Source organism: Tachypleus tridentatus, chromosome 3 (assembly GCF_004210375.1).
Source record: "Tachypleus tridentatus isolate NWPU-2018 chromosome 3, ASM421037v1, whole genome shotgun sequence".
NCBI lineage: Eukaryota > Metazoa > Arthropoda > Merostomata > Xiphosura > Limulidae > Tachypleus > Tachypleus tridentatus.
This window is the reverse complement of record NC_134827.1, coordinates 118,633,064-118,652,835: the sequence shown is the minus strand read 5'-3', so window position 1 is coordinate 118,652,835 and position 19,772 is coordinate 118,633,064. Positions and strand designations below refer to the sequence as shown.

General features: G+C 30.2%; 1 protein-coding gene across 2 annotated transcripts in view; it reads left to right on the top strand.

The window, feature by feature from the left end:
• LOC143247859 (fatty acid hydroxylase domain-containing protein 2-like) overlaps positions 1–19,561 on the top strand; it is a 42,548-nt gene extending 22,987 nt beyond the window's left edge. For both annotated transcript variants that reach the window (XM_076496409.1, XM_076496411.1), the window contains 5 exons: positions 2,574–2,677; positions 4,218–4,339; positions 10,870–11,075; positions 16,661–16,932; positions 18,326–19,561. In XM_076496409.1, coding sequence (XP_076352524.1) covers positions 2,574–2,677; positions 4,218–4,339; positions 10,870–11,075; positions 16,661–16,847 — 619 coding nt within the window. In that variant the 3' untranslated portion in view covers positions 16,848–16,932; positions 18,326–19,561. The remainder of the gene's footprint in view (positions 1–2,573; positions 2,678–4,217; positions 4,340–10,869; positions 11,076–16,660; positions 16,933–18,325) is intronic.
• The last annotated feature ends 211 nt before the right edge of the window (positions 19,562–19,772 follow it).

Below are 19,772 nucleotides of genomic sequence, written 5' to 3'. Positions count from 1 at the left end.
TGTATAGTGGTTATTGTAAAGTCTGTATATTCAGAAAGTCCAGCACTTCTGTATGTACAGTGGTTATTCTAAAGTCTGTATATTCAGAAGGTCCAGCACTTCTGTATGTACAGTGGTTATTGTAAAGTCTGTATATTCAGGTCCAGCACTTCTGTATGTACAGTGATTATTGTAAAGTCTGTATATTTAGAAGGTCCAGCACCTCTGAATGTACAGTGGTTATTGTAAAGTCTGTATATTCAGAAGGTCCAGCACTTCTGTATGTACAGTGCTTTATGTAAAGTCTGTATATTCAGGTCTAGCACTTCTGTATCTACAGTGGTTATTGTAAAGTCTGTATATTCAGAAGGTCCAGCACTTCTGTATGTACAGTGGTTATTGTAAAGTCTGTATATTCAGAAGGTGCAGCACTTCTGTATGTACAGTGGTTATTCTAAAGTCTGTATATTCAGAAGGTCCAGCACTTCTGTATCTACAGTGGTTATTGTAAAGTCTGTATATTCAGAAGGTCCAGCACTTCTGTATGTACAGTGGTTATTGTAAAGTCTGTATATTCAGAAGGTCCAGCACTTCTGTATGTACAGTTGTTATTGTAAAGTCTGTATATTTAGAAGGTCCAGCACTTCTGTATGTATTGTGGTTATTGTAAAGTCTGTATATTCAGTGTCCAGCACTTCTGTATGTATAGTGGTTATTGTAAACTCTGTATATTCAGAAGGTCCAGCACTTCTGTATGTACAGTGGTTATTGTAAACTCTGTATATTCAGAAGGTCCAGCACTTCTGTATGTACAGTGGTTATTGTAAACTCTGTATATTCAGAAGGTCCAGCACTTCTGTATGTATAGTGGTTATTGTAAACTCTGTACATTCAGAAGGTCCAGCACTTCTGTATGTACAGTGCTGTATGTAAAGTCTGTATATTCAGGTCTAGCACTTCTGTATGTACAGTGGTTATTGTAAAGTCTGTATATTCAGAAGGTCCAGCACTTCTGTATGTACAGTGGTTATTCTAAAGTCTGTATATTCAGAAGGTCCAGCACTTCTGTATGTACAGTGGTTATTGTAAAGTCTGTATATTCAGAAGGTCCAGCACTTCTGTATGTACAGTTGTTATTGTAAAGTCTGTATATTCAGAAGGTCCAGCACTTCTGTATATACAGTTGTTATTGTAAAGTCTGTATATTCAGAAGGTCCAGCACTTCTGTATGTACAGTGGTTATTGTAAAGTCTGTATATTCAGAAGGTCCAGCACTTTTGTATGTACAGTGGTTACTTTAAAGTGTCAATGTTTCTTACTCAGCTGCTCTTAGTTTGTTGGTAACCAAAAATCAGTTTCTCATGTTACTTCTACAAATACAATTTTTATTATTACTTCTGCAAATACAGATTTTACTATTACTTCTACAAATACAGTTTTTACTATTACTTCTAGAAATACAGATTTTACTATTACTTCTACATATACCTGGAAGTATTAGGAATGTTTTTCATAAGCTACATAACTACATATGTATAACTACATATCATAGTTAACTTGGAGTCTCTCTTTATCTACACAGAAACTGATTCATATATTTAGTGGTCACTACAATATCAGTGTTTAGTAGGTTCATATTGTAATTATTCTGTTAAATGGTGTACGTCTACTTCACATAATGAGTTTGTTCACTTTAAATCAGTGTTTTAGTAGGTTCATATTGTAATTATTCTGTTAAATGGTGTACGTCTACTTCACATAATGAGTTTGTTCACTTTAAATCAGTGTTTAGTAGGTTCATATTGTAATTATTCTGTTAAATGGTGTACGCCTACTTCACATAATGAGTTTGTTCACTTTAAATCAGTGTTTAGTAGGTTCATATTGTAATTATTCTGTTAAATGGTGTACGTGTACTTCACATAATGAGTTTGTTCACTTTAAATCAGTGTTTAGTAGGTTCATATTGTAATTATTCTGTTAAATGGTGTACGTCTACTTCACATAATGAGTTTGTTCACTTTACATCAGTGTTTAGTAGGTTCATATTGTAATTATTCTGTTAAATAGTGCACGCCTACTTCACATAATGAGTTTGTTCACTTTATATCAGTGTTTAGTAGGTTCATATTGTAATTATTCTGTTAAATAGTGTACGTCTACTTCACATAATGAGTTTGTTCACTTTATATCAGTGTTTAGTAGGTTCATATTGTAATTATTCTGTTAAATAGTGTACGTCTACTTCACATAATGAGTTTGTTCACTTTAAATCAGTGTTTAGTAGGTTCATATTGTAATTATTCTGTTAAATGGTGTACGTCTACTTCACATAATGAGTTTGTTCACCTTAAATCAGTGTTTAGTAGGTTCATATTGTAATTATTCTGTTAAATGGTGTACGTCTACTTCACATAATGAGTTTGTTCACTTTAAATCAGTGTTTAGTAGGTTCATATTGTAATTATTTTGTTAAATAGTGTACATCTGCTTTACATTATGAGTTTGTTCACTTTAAACCAGTGTTTGGTAGGTTCAAACTGTATAATTATTTTTGTAAGTGGTGGACTGCCTGGATCTTCATATATTTTCAGGTATCTGCAGTGCTTCTGGGGAGCTTCTGGATATTTCTGGCAAAGTCAGTGGGAGAAAATTGACCAGTATTTTGATAATGATGAGTACAATATGAATATATGGGGTAAGTTGGAAGGTGTCTTCGCTTTTGGAAGTTCAGTACTTTGGAGATTGTGTTAATTAGGTCAGTTAGGTAAATTAGGTGTTGATTTGTATATGACTAGTAAAACAGAAATGCATTTTGAAGTCTATTAGAAAAAAATGGAACAATAACAGGCAGTGTTAAGTATACTTTGTTTTAAAATATAACACTGAATAAAAGTTTCAGTGATTGGTTATTGTGGAAAAAATTTTGTAGGATACACCAGTAGAAGTGTTTTATACAGTTAGTATCTAATTATTATTTTAGATATTGGAGTGTTTGTAGAAATTATTCACAAGGTGATTGGTTATTTTAGAAAGATCAGGGTTTTACTGAAATGAGTTTATCATAATTTAATGGTTTTCTCAGGTGTACTAATTTCTAGAATAATTCTCTGTTATATCGATGTATGTGTCTGACTACTTTACAAAACTATTTAAAATGTTGTTTTCAACCTTGAGAAAAATTAGAAAAAATCTTCTTATGGTACCCCAGAATGAGGAGAGAAAGAATTCTTGTGTGTCTCATTTTTGACTGAACTAATTTATCTGAAAATTGATATTAATATTCAAGAATCCATATAAAAGTTAGCTAAGGGGTTAGAAGCATTTTGGGGGCTCTGAAGGTTTGTTTCTAAGTTTACATAAGTACTGATGTCATACAATCACTAAAACCAGACTTTATACTTGTATCAGCTATGATGGTGAAGTATAATAGGATACAAAAGATTTTTTGTTGAACAAAATAAAGTAGGTTTACTTAAACTCAAGTATAACAAGTTTCCTGTTAGACTGGTATGTTAGGCTTTGTTTGCATTACACCTTGTTAGCCTGTGTACTTACTTGAATTGGCAGAGAAATCCCCTAAAAGAAAGGAAAAACCAAATACATAAATGAATGTAAAAGATACATATATTAATTATAACCTGATTAGCTATCTTAAAACACAATTGTTATTTTAGTTTTGTAAAAAAAAGTTATTTTTATTGTTCACCTGTTGTTGTAAACTCATGAAATGCTTATCTTGATTTTTGAGTCAAAACAAAGATAAAATTTACACTTTAATAAAATAATACTTCATGAAAGTTTTAAAAAAATGTAGAAAAACATAAACAATAGTTTCAATGACTAAATTTAAATCTGTCAGTAAAGCAAGCATTTATAAATCTTTGTTTAAAAAATATACATCACAAATGAAACATTTTGAAATTTCAGAGCTTGAAGTCTCTTCAAAAGTCACACATAAAAATAACACATTTTATATACACAAGTAACATAACCTATACAAATAATTTTAAAGTTTCAAACTGTTTCATCTGTTAGATTTTTGTTTTCTTCCCACTTGATACAATTGGTACATAGAACTGATGCACCAAGATGTCAATGTTCTAAACACCATCATCATCATTGATATTTCACAAGATTGCTAACTAAAGGGTTAAACTATATGTAGATACACTGTTTACATCTTTCTTGTCTTGGTTTAGTATGAATATTCATTTCTAATTATCTTTATTTAACAGGAACATTTTATGTAAACATTGGTATCTACTGGGGTATTGGAGGGTTGTACACTTTGGTAGACTTGACTGGAAAGCCAGCATTCCTTTTGAGATACAAGATCCAAGATAATGCACCATATCCTGTGAGTTTGCTTACACTGTTACACTGACTTGTAACATATCAGTTTAATATGCAAGGACTTCTCATTCAGAAAGACATTAAACATTTTCAACATAATATTAAATACACACTTCTCAAGGCATTGTTTACCTTAGTTACCCTACACTGAGTAAAAAAAAATTAGATTAATTACACAACACTGACTAAAGAACATTTAGGTTAGTTACACTACACTGAGTAAAGAAAATTTAGATTAGTTACACTACACTGACTAAAGAAAATTTAGATTAGTTCCATTACACTGAGAAAAGAAAATTTAGATTAGTTATATTACACTGACTAAAGAAATTTTAGATTAGTTGCATTACACTGACTAAAGAAATTTTAGATTAGTTGCATTACACTGACGAAAGAAATTTTAGATAAGTTGCATTACACTGACTAAAGAAATTTTAGATTAGTTGCATTACACTGACTAAAGAAATTTTTAATTAGTTACATTACACTGAGTAAAGAAATTTTAGATTAGTTACATTACACTGAGTAAAGAAATTTTAGATTAGTCACACTACACTGAGTAAAAAAATTTTAGATTAGTCACATTACACTGAGTAAAGAAATTTTAGATTAGTTGCATTACACTAACTAAAGATATTTTAGATTAGTTGCATTACACTGACTAAAGAAATTTTAGATTAGTTACATTACACTAACTAAAGAAATTTTAGATTAGTTGCATTACACTGACTAAAGAAATTTTAGATTAGTTGCATTACACTGACTAAAGAAATTTTAGATTAGTTACACTACACTGACTAAAGAAATTTTAGATTAGTTACACTACACTGACTAAAGAAATTTTAGATTAGTCACACTACACTGAGTAAAGAAATTTTAGATTAGTTACATTACACTGACTAAAGAAATTTTAGATTAGTTGCATTACACTGACTAAAGAAATTTTAGATTAGTTACATTACACTGACTAAAGAAATTTTAGATTAGTCACACTACACTGACTAAAGAAATTTTAGATTAGTCACACTACACTGAGTAAAGAAATTTTAGATTAGTTGCATTACACTGACTAAAGAAATTTTAGATTAGTTGCATTACACTGACTAAAGAAATTTTAGATTAGTTACATTACACTGAGTAAAGAAATTTTAGATTAGTCACACTACACTGAGTAAAGAAATTTTAGATTAGTTACACTACACTGAGTAAAGAAAATTTAGATTAGTTACATTACACTGACTAAAGAAAACTTAGATTAGTTACATTACACTGAGTAAAGACAATTTAGATTAGTTACATTACACTGACTAAAGAAAATTTAGATTAGTTACACTACACTGACTAAAGAAAATTTAGATTAGTTACACTACACTGACTAAAGAAAACTTAGATTACTTACATTACACTGACTAAAGAAATTTTAGATTAGTTACACTACACTGAGTAAAGAAAATTTAGATTAGTTACATTACACTGACTAAAGAAAACTTAGATTAGTTACATTACACTGAGTAAAGACAATTTAGATTAGTTACACTACACTGACTAAAGAAAACTTAGATTAGTTACATTACACTGACTAAAGAAAATTTAGATTAGTTACACTACACTGACTAAAGAAAACTTAGATTAGTTACATTACACTGACTAAAGAAATTTTAGATTAGTTACACTACACTGAGTAAAGAAATTTTAGATTAGTTGCATTACACTGACTAAAGAAATTTTAGATTAGTTGCATTACACTGACTAAAGAAATTTTAGATTAGTTACATTACACTGACTAAAGAAATTTTAGATTAGTTACACTACACTGACTAAAGAAATTTTAGATTAGTCACACTACACTGAGTAAAGAAATTTTAGATTAGTTACATTACACTGACTAAAGAAATTTTAGATTAGTCACACTACACTGAGTAAAGAAATTTTAGATTAGTTGCATTACACTGACTAAAGAAATTTTAGATTAGTTGCATTACACTGACTAAAGAAATTTTAGATTAGTTACACTACACTGACTAAAGAAATTTTAGATTAGTTACATTACACTGAGTAAAGAAATTTTAGATTAGTTACATTACACTGACTAAAGAAATTTTAGATTAGTCACACTACACTGAGTAAAGAAATTTTAGATTAGTTACATTACACTGAGTAAAGAAATTTTAGATTAGTTGCATTACACTGACTAAAGAAATTTTAGATTAGTTACATTACACTGACTAAAGAAATTTTAGATTAGTCACACTACACTGAGTAAAGAAATTTTAGATTAGTTACATTACACTGAGTAAAGAAATTTTAGATTAGTTACACTACACTGACTAAAGAAATTTTAGATTAGTTGCATTACACTGACTAAAGAAATTTTAGATTAGTTACATTACACTGACTAAAGAAATTTTAGATTAGTCACACTACACTGAGTAAAGAAATTTTAGATTAGTTGCATTACACTGACTAAAGAAATTTTAGATTAGTTGCATTACACTGACTAAAGAAATTTTAGATTAGTTACATTACACTGACTAAAGAAATTTTAGATTAGTTACATTACACTGAGTAAAGAAATTTTAGATTAGTCACACTACACTGAGTAAAGAAAATTTAGATTAGTCACACTACACTGAGTAAAGAAAATTTAGATTAGTTACATTACACTGAGTAAAGAAAATTTAGATTAGTTACATTACACTGAGTAAAGAAATTTTAGATTAGTTACATTACACTGAGTAAAGAAATTTTAGATTAGTCACACTACACTGAGTAAAGAAATTTTAGATTAGTTGCATTACACTGACTAAAGAAAATTTAGATTAGTTACATTACACTGAGTAAAGAAAATTTAGATTAGTTACATTACACTGAGTAAAGAAATTTTAGATTAGTCACACTACACTGAGTAAAGAAATTTTAGATTAGTTGCATTACACTGACTAAAGAAAATTTAGATTAGTTACATTACACTGAGTAAAGAAAATTTAGATTAGTTACATTACACTGAGTAAAGAAAATTTAGATTAGTTACATTACACTGAGTAAAGAAATTTTAGATTAGTCACACTACACTGAGTAAAGAAATTTTAGATTAGTTACATTACACTGAGTAAAGAAAATTTAGATTAGTTACATTACACTGAGTAAAGAAATTTTAGATTAGTTACATTACACTGAGTAAAGAAAATTTAGATTAGTTACATTACACTGAGTAAAGAAAATTTAGATTAGTTACATTACACTGAGTAAAGAAAATTTAGATTAGTTACATTACACTGAGTAAAGAAATTTTAGATTAGTTACATTACACTGAGTAAAGAAAATTTAGATTAGTTACATTACACTGAGTAAAGAAAATTTAGATTAGTTACATTACACTGAGTAAAGAAAATTTAGATTAGTTACACTACACTGAGTAAAGAAAATTTAGATTAGTTACATTACACTGACTAAAGAAATTTTAGATTAGTTACACTACACTGAGTAAAGAAATTTGAGATTAGTTACATTACACTGAGTAAAGAAAATTTAGATTAGTTACATTACACTGAGTAAAGAAAATTTAGATTAGTTACACTACACTGACTAAAGAAAATTTAGATTAGTTACACTACACTGAGTAAAGAAATTTGAGATTAGTTACATTACACTGAGTAAAGAAAATTTAGATTAGTTACATTACACTGAGTAAAGAAAATTTAGATTAGTTACACTACACTGAGTAAAGAAAATTTAGATTAGTTACATTACACTGAGTAAAGAAATTTTAGATTAGTTGCATTACACTGAGTAAAGAAAATTTAGATTAGTTACATTACACTGAGTAAAGAAATTTTAGATTAGTTACATTACACTGAGTAAAGAAAATTTAGATTAGTTACATTACACTGACTAAAGAAAATTTAGATTAGTTACATTACACTGATTAGTTACATTACACTGAGTAAAGAAATTTTAGATTAGTTGCATTACACTGACTAAAGAAATTTTAGATTAGTCACACTACACTGAGTAAAGAAATTTGAGATTAGTTACATTACACTGAGTAAAGAAAATTTAGATTAGTTACACTACACTGACTAAAGAAAATTTAGATTAGTTACACTACACTGACTAAAGAAAATTTAGATTAGTTACACTACACTGAGTAAAGAAATTTGAGATTAGTTACATTACACTGAGTAAAGAAAATTTAGATTAGTTACATTACACTGAGTAAAGAAAATTTAGATTAGTTACACTACACTGAGTAAAGAAAATTTAGATTAGTTACATTACACTGAGTAAAGAAATTTTAGATTAGTTGCATTACACTGACTAAAGAAAATTTAGATTAGTTACATTACACTGAGTAAAGAAATTTTAGATTAGTTGCACTACACTGACTAAAGAAATTTTAGATTAGTCACACTACACTGAGTAAAGAAATTTTAGATTAGTTGCATTACACTGACTAAAGAAAACTTAGATTAGTTACATTACACTGACTAAAGAAAACTTAGGTTAGTTACATTACACTGACTAAAGAAATTTTAGATTAGTTACACTACACTGACTAAAGAAATTTTAGATTAGTTGCATTACACTGAGTAAAGAAAATTTAGATTAGTTACATTACACTGACTAAAGAAAATTTAGATTAGTTACACTACACTGACTAAAGAAAATTTAGATTAGTTACACTACACTGACTAAAGAAAATTTAGATTAGTTACACTACACTGAGTAAAGAAATTTGAGATTAGTTACATTACACTGAGTAAAGAAAATTTAGATTAGTTACATTACACTGACTAAAGAAATTTTAGATTAGTTACACTACACTGAGTAAAGAAAATTTAGATTAGTTACATTACACTGACTAAAGAAAACTTAGATTAGTTACATTACACTGAATAAAGACAATTTAGATTAGTTACATTACACTGAGTAAAGAAAATTTAGATTAGTTACATTACACTGAATAAAGACAATTTAGATTAGTTACATTACACTGAGTAAAGAAAATTTAGATTAGTTACATTACACTGAGTAAAGAAAATTTAGATTAGTTACACTACACTGAGTAAAGAAAATTTAGATTAGTTACACTACACTGACTAAAGAAAATTTAGATTAGTTACATTACACTGAGTAAAGAAAATTTAGATTAGTTACACTACACTGAGTAAAGAAAATTTAGATTAGTTACACTACACTGACTAAAGAAAATTTAGATTAGTTACACTACACTGAGTAAAGAAATTTGAGATTAGTTACATTACACTGAGTAAAGAAAATTTAGATTAGTTACATTACACTGACTAAAGAAATTTTAGATTAGTTACACTACACTGAGTAAAGAAAATTTAGATTAGTTACATTACACTGACTAAAGAAAACTTAGATTAGTTACATTACACTGAGTAAAGAAAATTTAGATTAGTTACATTACACTGAATAAAGACAATTTAGATTAGTTACATTACACTGAGTAAAGAAAATTTAGATTAGTTACATTACACTGAGTAAAGAAAATTTAGATTAGTTACACTACACTGAGTAAAGAAAATTTAGATTAGTTACATTACACTGACTAAAGAAAACTTAGATTAGTTACATTACACTGAATAAAGACAATTTAGATTAGTTACATTACACTGAGTAAAGAAAATTTAGATTAGTTACACTACACTAAGTAAAGAAATTTTAGATTAGTTACATTACACTGAGTAAAGAAATTTTAGATTAGTTACACTACACTGAGTAAAGAAAATTTAGATTAGTTACATTACACTGACTAAAGTAAACTTAGATTAGTTACATTACACTGACTAAAGAAATTTTAGATTAGTTACATTACACTGACTAAAGTAAACTTAGATTAGTTACATTACACTGACTAAAGAAATTTTAGATTAGTTACATTACACTGACTAAAGTAAACTTAGATTAGTTACATTACACTGACTAAAGAAATTTTAGATTAGTTACATTACACTGACTAAAGTAAACTTAGATTAGTTACATTACACACTTCTAAGCTCATAGTGTGTAAGAGTTACTTGATGTTTGTCTACTGGATTTGTAGAATTACTGTTTTCAATTGGAACAGTTTCAAAGTTTGTATTTGTTTCTTTAATTGTATGATTTCAGTTTTATCATCATTCAAATGTTTCACACATCTTATATATGTAAATGTGGCTTGTTTCGGTTGAGAAAATATTTTATGTAGACCCAAACGAGCCATTTTTACATATATATTTTTCTCTACAAATGGGTTTTCTCGACATTGCTGATTTCACACATCTTGTTGAACAGTTTTTTTTCATGGCTTGAAGTAGGGTTCAATCTTTAATACATCAACTGATTCCAATAGTGGATATCCTCTAGATATTTCACTTCATTACATGCATATTTGTAACAGGTGTATGTAATTTATGTTAGTAGATTTATTTGAATTTATAGGAACATAATTAGAGATCTCTTTCTTATTTGCTTTGATTGAATTGGGTAATATCTGATTTTAAATATTTTTTGTTGTGGTTATTGTAGGTGGAACATGTGAAAGTCATCCAAGTAATCAAACAGGCTCTTGTAAATCAGTTTATCTTTGGAATACCTGTCTTAATTTGTGCCTATTACCTGAGAAATGTGATAGGTTATTCTATAGGTCCAGAACTTCCTACCTTTCAATGGGTTCTGTTAGAATTGATTGTTTTTGTGTTGGTCGAAGAAATAGCATTTTACTACTCCCACAGGTAAAGTCTTGTAAACCTGATACGTTTAATGTTTAACTAGAAATAACTAACTGGTTTATTGATAACCTATTTACTGCTTAGCTGTAATCACTTAATTTCTTCTGTAAAGAGGAAGATGAGATGTTATTGTTCTTACAGAGGAGGATATTATTACATTGTTTTACAGAGGAGGATATTATTACATTGTTTTACAGAGGAGAATATTATTACATTGTTTTACAGAGGAAGATATTATTATATTGTTTTACAGAGGAGGATATTATTATATTGTTTTACAGAGGAGGATATTATTATATTGTTTTACAGAGGAGGATAAGATGTTATTGTTCTTACAGAGGAGGATATTATTATATTGTTTTACAGAGGAGGATATTATTATATTGTTTTACAGAGGAGGATAAGATGTTATTGTTCTTACAGAGGAGGATATTATTACATTGTTTTACAGAGGAGGATAAGATGTTATTGTTCTTACAGAGGAGAATATTATTACATTGTTTAACAGAGGAGGATAAGATGTTATTGTTCTTACAGAGGAGGATATTATTATATTGTTTTTACAGAGGAGGATAAGATGTTATTGTTCTTACAGAGGAGGATATTATTACATTGTTTTACAGAGGAGGATATTATTATATTGTTTTACAGAGGAGAATAAGATGTTATTGTTCTTACAGAGGAGGATAGGATGATATTGTTTGTACAGATCAGAATAAGGTGTTATTGTTCTTACAGAGGAGAATAAGATGTTATTGTTCTTACAGAGGAGGATAAGATGTTATTGTTCTTACAGAGGAGAAGAAGATGTTATTGTTCTTACAGAGGAGGATAAGATGTTATTGTTCTTACAGAGGAGGATAAGATGTTATTGTTCTTACAGAGGATGATAAGATGTTATTGTTCTTACAGAGGAGAATAAGATGTTATTGTTCTTACAGAGGAGAATAAGATGTTATTGTTCTTAAAGAGGAGAATAAGATGTTATTGTTCTTACAGAGGAGAATAAGATGTTATTGTTCTTACAGAGGAGAATAAGATGTTATTGTTCTTACAGAGGAGAATAAGATGTTATTGTTCTTACAGAGGAGAATAAGATGTTATTGTTCTTACAGAGGAGAATAAGGTGTTATTGTTCTTACAGAGGAGAATAAGATGTTATTGTTCTTAAAGAGGAGAATAAGATGTTATTGTTCTTACAGAGGAGAATAAGATGTTATTGTTCTTACAGAGGAGAATAAGATGTTATTGTTCTTACAGAGGAGAATAAGATGTTATTGTTCTTACAGAGGAGAATAAGATGTTATTGTTCTTACAGAGGAGAATAAGATGTTATTGTTCTTACAGAGGAGGATAAGATGTTATTGTTCTTACAGAGGAGGATAAGATGTTATTGTTCTTACAGAGGAGGATATTATTATATTGTTTTACAGAGGAGGATAAGATGTTATTGTTCTTACAGAGGAGGATAAGATGTTATTGTTCTTATAAATGAGGATAAGGTGTTATTGTTCTTACAGAGGAGAATAAGGTGTTATTGTTCTTACAGAGGAGAATAAGATGTTATTGTTCTTAAAGAGGAGAATAAGATGTTATTGTTCTTACAGAGGAGAATAAGATGTTATTGTTCTTACAGAGGAGAATAAGATGTTATTGTTCTTACAGAGGAGAATAAGATGTTATTGTTCTTACAGAGGAGAATAAGATGTTATTGTTCTTACAGAGGAGAATAAGATGTTATTGTTCTTACAGAGGAGAATAAGATGTTATTGTTCTTACAGAGGAGGATAAGATGTTATTGTTCTTACAGAGGAGGATAAGATGTTATTGTTCTTACAGAGGAGGATATTATTATATTGTTTTACAGAGGAGGATAAGATGTTATTGTTCTTACAGAGGAGGATAAGATGTTATTGTTCTTATAAATGAGGATAAGGTGTTATTGTTCTTACAGAGGAGGATAAGGTGTTATTGTTCTTACAGAGGAGAATAAGATGTTATTGTTCTTACAGAGGAGGATAAGATGTTATTGTTCTTACAGAGGAGGATAAGATGTTATTGTTCTTACAGAGGAGAATAAGATGTTATTGTTCTTATAAATGAGGATAAGGTGTTATTGTTCTTACAGAGGAGGATAAGGTGTTATTGTTCCTACAGAGGAGAATAAGATGTTATTGTTCTTACAGAGGAGAATAAGATGTTATTGTTCCTTACAGAGGAGAATAAGATGTTATTGTTCTTATAAATGAGGATAAGGTGTTATTGTTCTTACAGAGGAGGATAAGGTGTTATTGTTCTTACAGAGGAGAATAAGATGTTATTGTTCTTACAGAGGAGGATAAGGTGTTATTGTTCTTACAGAGGAGGATAAGGTGTTATTGTTCTTACAAATGAGGATAAGGTGTTATTGTTCTTACAGAGGAGAATAAGATGTTATTGTTCTTACAGAGGAGAATAAGATGTTATTGTTCTTACAGAGGAGGATAAGATGTTATTGTTCTTACAGAGGAGAATAAGATGTTATTGTTCTTACAGAGGAGAATAAGATGTTATTGTTCTTACAGAGGAGGATAAGATGTTATTGTTCTTACAGAGGAGAATAAGATGTTATTGTTCTTACAGAGGAGGATAAGATGTTATTGTTCTTACAGAGGAGGATAAGATTATATTGTTCCTACACAGAAGTGTCACATAATTAAATAACATTATTAAGCAACACCCAGATTCAAATTTTTCATATAAAAGTCATGTTGTAGTGACAATAAAACATTAAGAATAATTGTAGTTTATAAACAGCATGTCGAAATAACACATGCTTTATTACTTATTTTTTGCTACAGTACCAGTGTATATTATACTATGTAATTAATATTGCACTGGTGGTTGTAATAATAAACACATATTTTTGATACACTACCTATTTTCACAAGATTAGCTTTTCTCACTTTGTGCTTCCTTCTATTTGCAAATATTTTTGAATGCATGCCAACAGCCTTACCTCTTTCTGATAGAACACAAAGTTTCATTACATCTCTTATGTATGATGTCTCTACCAATAAGAGAGCACTACTGTTATATGACTCCCTCTATGCCCCACCATGGAGCTATCACTTTTCATTACATCATTATTGAGAGAGAAGATGTTTTTCTTTAGAATAATTATTTTTATAATTATCACCCTATAAGTGGTTTAACATTCTTTAACTTTGTTTGAATTAACTTACTTCAAATTCCCTTAGTTGAACTATCTTTTATTTGCTCTACATTTTTTGCTGGTTTTGTATCACCCGTTAATTCCAAAGTCACTGTTACTACTTTGTGTGCATATCACTCATCTGTTAGCCAAAAGCATGGTGACCCATTGGGGGATTTCATGACCTTTGTTCTCACAGGGATGAAGCACTATATGGAAACCACATTGTTTGTGGCTTTATTCTTCCTGTACTTTTGAACCTTTTACAGGCATATGCTGAAGATAATTTTGATCACCCCAAAATTTGCTGTGCTTAACTACACCTTTCTGAGGATTCTGTTCAGCCTTTGTTGGTTCTCTCAGAGCTTATATCTCAGGTATGTGTTGTTTAAGTTCTTGCTATTGTTTTTTTTGTTTTTTGTCCAGGTTTATATTGTGCTTTTACCCTCTTATTTTATGATAGCAATAATATGCCTCTTTCCTATAAGCTTTGGATCAGTCTGTGCTTGTAATTTGTTTTAGTAGACTTCCACATTTTGGATCACCAGTTGTGATTCAGTTTACTTATTTGGGAGGATGAGTCCCAAACTTTCCTGTTCATCCTACCTCTGCTTCATTTTCCAACCTTGGTTTTCCTGTGTCCTTGTTGTCGTGGGTTGCTCATGTTCAACAGGGCTCGGTCTATTCTTGTGAGATACCCAGTGTTCTTCATCAGAGCTGTGGTGTGGCTCCAAATCCTGTTTTTTGTCTTATCCTTTCCAGCTTTTTCTGTCACAGCTTCTCATGGTATTGCTGTTTGCCATTTTTGGCAACAGTACATGGCATTTCCTTCCTTCCTCTTTGGAATCCCTGGTCATGCCACTATCTATCTGAGGCAGTTCTTGTCCTCCTACCATGTGGGTTTTACGACTGCCAGTTTGCCCTTTTTGTGGAATGGTATACACCTTAGGGTCTTGTCCTTCAGTCTTCTGTCCCGTATGTTTTTCCAGTTCCAAACAGGAGTCAGACAATCCTACTCATCAGCTCCTTCTTAATGCTCTGTTTTCTTCAACACCCATCTTGGTTGGGCCCTACATTCTCCTCTGAGACTCCATTTTATACAGCTGACCACTTGGACTGTCCTGTCTGCTCTTTCTACTAGAAAGGTTCTATAGCGTTTGTGGTGGTGGTGGTGGTGGTTGACTCACAAACCTTTCATACTCCTTGGCAGGGCTTATTTGCATTTGCTCCAGTGGGCTTTACATGGCAAGTGGAACCATGAATCGAATCCCCTTGTATGCTCCTATTCATTCCAGGGTTCTTGTTTCCTCCTTCACAGCCCTCTTATCTTTCCTTGGATACACTAGCCAGTTGGATTCAATGTCTCCTTCCTGGTGTAATCTCTTTCACCCATCATCTGTTTCACCTTGTCTTCTCATTTGTCTCATCTTTATTGGACAATGGAGGAGATTATACTGTTGAGGATTTCTTGTATGTTCTCGTGCCACACCCACATCAAGATCAGGTGAACAGCCACAGTTGGTAGGTGATATCCTGTGGATGCAGAAACAGAGATGTAGTGTAGATAGTGCTTCAGCTTCCTTTTGGACCCCATTCTGTCACGGGTGGTAACTGACCAGATATTCTGTCTGTACTGGCTATGTTGATCCCTATGTTTCCATGGCTGTGTACACTTATCCTTGAGATTGTTTATCATGTAAGATCACTAGAGTGTAAAGTCCTCATGATATTTGCATCTTAATGTGCCTGTTCAGGACCACACCACCAATAGAGTAGAACAGAAGAGGATTGTTGCTATGCCATGCCCTAGCCACTCTACATCTTGGGACACATCATTTCTTACCAATTTTCTGTCATGGTGTTGAATGATTCTACTTGTTTCATGTCTGTTTCTTGCACCATCCTCTCCTATGTGAATTTTCTCCCTTTTTGTTCTTGGCGTAGAGCTTGTTTAAATGAGAGATGTGTTGGGAGTCCAACAGAAGGAAGATTGAAGGCTTGTGGCATGCATTCAAAGAAGTTTTCAAACAGAGAGCAGCATAAAACAAGAAAACCAAAGTTTGGGTGAGAAAAGGGAAGTACCTATTGGAAATACATTTTAATTTAGGAAAATTATAATTTTTCTTATAATGTGTTTAGATTTAACTATTAAAATGTTTAAAACTATAGAATGTAATTGTTTATTCTGGAGAATTTCTAACATCAGTTTTATATCGTTAAGGTATCATGAGTGCATATTTATCACATTCTCCTGACATTAGTTTTGCTGTGTTTATATACATACTAAAATTTCTACACTCAAACACTTAATAGATTCCTAGTTAAGACAAATGATATGTACCTTGATTTATATTAGTTTTAATATAGGTTAAAGATGTTTATGTATATAATGAAGGTTTCTTCACCATCCTCACATCTACAAATACATTCATAAACAACATCACGAGTGGACAGCTCCAATCGCTATAAGTGCAATTTATTGTCATCCAGTGGAATATGTTTTATCCAGTGTTTTGCCAACAATCCTTGAGTTCTCTTTATGGGCAGTCACACTGCAACCTGTTGGTTATGGGTTATACTAGCCACCTTCTCAACATTAAATGCCCATTCTGGTTACCACTTTCCATTTTTCCCTTCACCTGAAGCACATGATTTCCACCACCTAAAGTAAGTATAGTTTTTTTTTCTCTTTTATGCATGAAAATTAAAACAGTTCCACAAATGCATTTCAAGTGATAATTTACTTTACAAGTTGTGTGTACTAAAAGATTGTTTCTTAACTTCTTTATGAGACATTTGTACCAACTATACTGGTGCAAGATTTTGTGGAACTGTTTTGTTAGTTTGAGAACACTAACAATAATATTTTTATCACTATCATATTGTTGCAAGATTTTGTAGGATTGTTTTGTTAGTTTGAGAACACTAACAATAATATTTTTATCACTGTCATATTGTTGCAAGATTTTGTAGAATTGTTTTGTTAGTTTGAGAACACTAACAATAATATTTTTATTACTATCATATTGTTGCAAAATTTTGTAAAATTGTTTTGTTAGTTTGAGAACACTAACAATAATATTTTTATGATTATCATGTTGTTGCAAGATTTTGTAGAATTGTTTTGTTAGTTTGAGAACACTAACAATAATATTTTTATGATTGTCATATTGTTGCAAGATTTTGTAGAATTGTTTTGTTAGTTTGGGAACACTAACAATAATATTTTTATCATCATATTGTTGCAAGATTTTGTAGAATTGTTTTGTTACTTTGAGAACACTAACAATAATATTTTTATGATTATCATATTGTTGCAAGATTTTGTAGAATTGTTTTGTTAGTTTGAGAACACTAAAATAATATATTTACGATTATCATATTGTTGCAAGATTTTGTAGAATTGTTTTGTTAGTTTGAGAACACTAAAATAATATATTTACGATTATCATATTGTTGCAAGATTTTGTAGAATTGTTTTGTTAGTTTGAGAACACTAAAATAATATATTTACGATTATCATATTGTTGCAAGATTTTGTAGAATTGTTTTGTTAGTTTAAGGATACTAACAATAATATTTTTATGATTATCATATTGTTGCAAGATTTTGTGGAACTGTTTTTTTTTAGTTTGGAAATGCTGACAATAATATTTTCATGGTTATTATATTTTTGTTTATGGACATACTTCCCCTGGAAGTGAGGGTAAAGGGGGAATTTGCCTTCCCTTTGAGAATGTGAAAACATTGTTGTTCTTTCTCTATTAACTAGATGGTTTAAAATTAACTTAAATGTATGTTTCTTCTAGTGGTTTAAATGCTTATATAAATGGATTCCATTTCACTGTTCAGTTAATATGTTACTATGAAAATGAAGCTGTTCTTTTCATTTTAAGTAGTGTGATTTCCTGTTAGGAAGAAAGGTTAATAACTAATAACATATAAGACATTGATTCAAGGGTTAACATAAATTATTTGAAATTCAAAGTAACTTAGGGGTGAAGATGTGAGAATCAGTTAATTTTGTTATAACGATTATTGAAGTTATCTCTGTCTGTAGATTCAACCAGAATTATGGAGTTCTAGGTGTCTTGGATCGACTGCATGGGACAGATATCCAGTTTCGTAACAGTAACGATCTACAAACGCCATATCATGCTTCTCAGCTTGGTCCCCTTAAGCAGCTGTATGTTAACAATAATAAACAGAAAGCAATCTAAATGTGTAACTGACTTGTTATTTCACTATACATGTAATTGATATTATAACTTTGTTTTATAATGATTACTGAAGATTGCTAGAATTATTTTTATGCTAAGCTTTACTTGTTACATTGGTTAGTATGCTTATTGGGTGTGTTTTTTTTCAAAATGCTACTTAAAGTTGTTGGATGAATAATAAAGACTAAATTGACACATGTAAATTATAACATTTTCTAGTTTATTTTATGTGAGGATTTGAGTGGATGTCCTTTGTCAGTCAATGAAGAGCATGCTACAATGGAGTTGGGCCTAATTGGTTACTGGAAAGGAAATCTTTATCAGTTATTTCTAGAGGGAATCTTTATTGGTTACTTTTAGAGTATATCTCTATTGGTTGCTTACAGAAGTAATCTTTGTTACTTCCAGAAGGAATCTTTATTGGTTACTTCCCAGAGTACATCTCTATTGGTTGCGTACAGAGGTAATCTTTGTTACTTCCAAAAGAATCTTTGTTGGTTACTTTCAGAGTGAGCCTTATTCTTTTGTCAGTATTGTATGTGCATGAACTGAAATGTAACTTTTTTTTTCAGTTCATCTGCATGTATTTAGCAACCAGATTTGCTTGTCTTCTACTTTCTTGTTCTGTGATTTATGTATGTAAATTGCATGAGAAGTGTATATCCTACAGATGAATATGCGACCATATATGAATCCTAAAATAGGCTTCCCATAAATGCTGTGTTTCTGTGTAATAAATCTTGTTTTGATTTACAATAAATTAACACCAAAATTTTTAATACTTGGGCCACAAATTGGAATTATTGTTTTTGTATTTTAGAGCAGGAAAATTGATAAAATATCTGTGATATATAAATCTAGAAAATTACAATTTTTTTAGCAAATCTAAAATAAAAGAAAAATGAGTGATATTTGGGCAATATATCAAAGTTTTATTAATGTTTGAAAAAACTACAATGTATTGTTGAGACGTTTGCCAACAATAAACTTATTTTAATAGGTCTACAAGTGGATTCTCATGTCAAGTGGTTTTTTGTGTTGACAATAAAATTTCTTGATTACTTTAATAACGTTAATTTTGTTAGACTTTTTTGCATTTTAACAAAACATTACATGAACATATATTCATTGTTTACAGCATAAACTTACCTTCTCTTTCTCTGTGTTAACAACACTATAACAAGAGTGCTACAAAAAAGCAGTCTATCTGTTTTAGTTTTCTTTATATATTTCTCTTTGGTTTCTTAATAAAATTACTTTTTTTATATAACAATCTCTATGAGGATA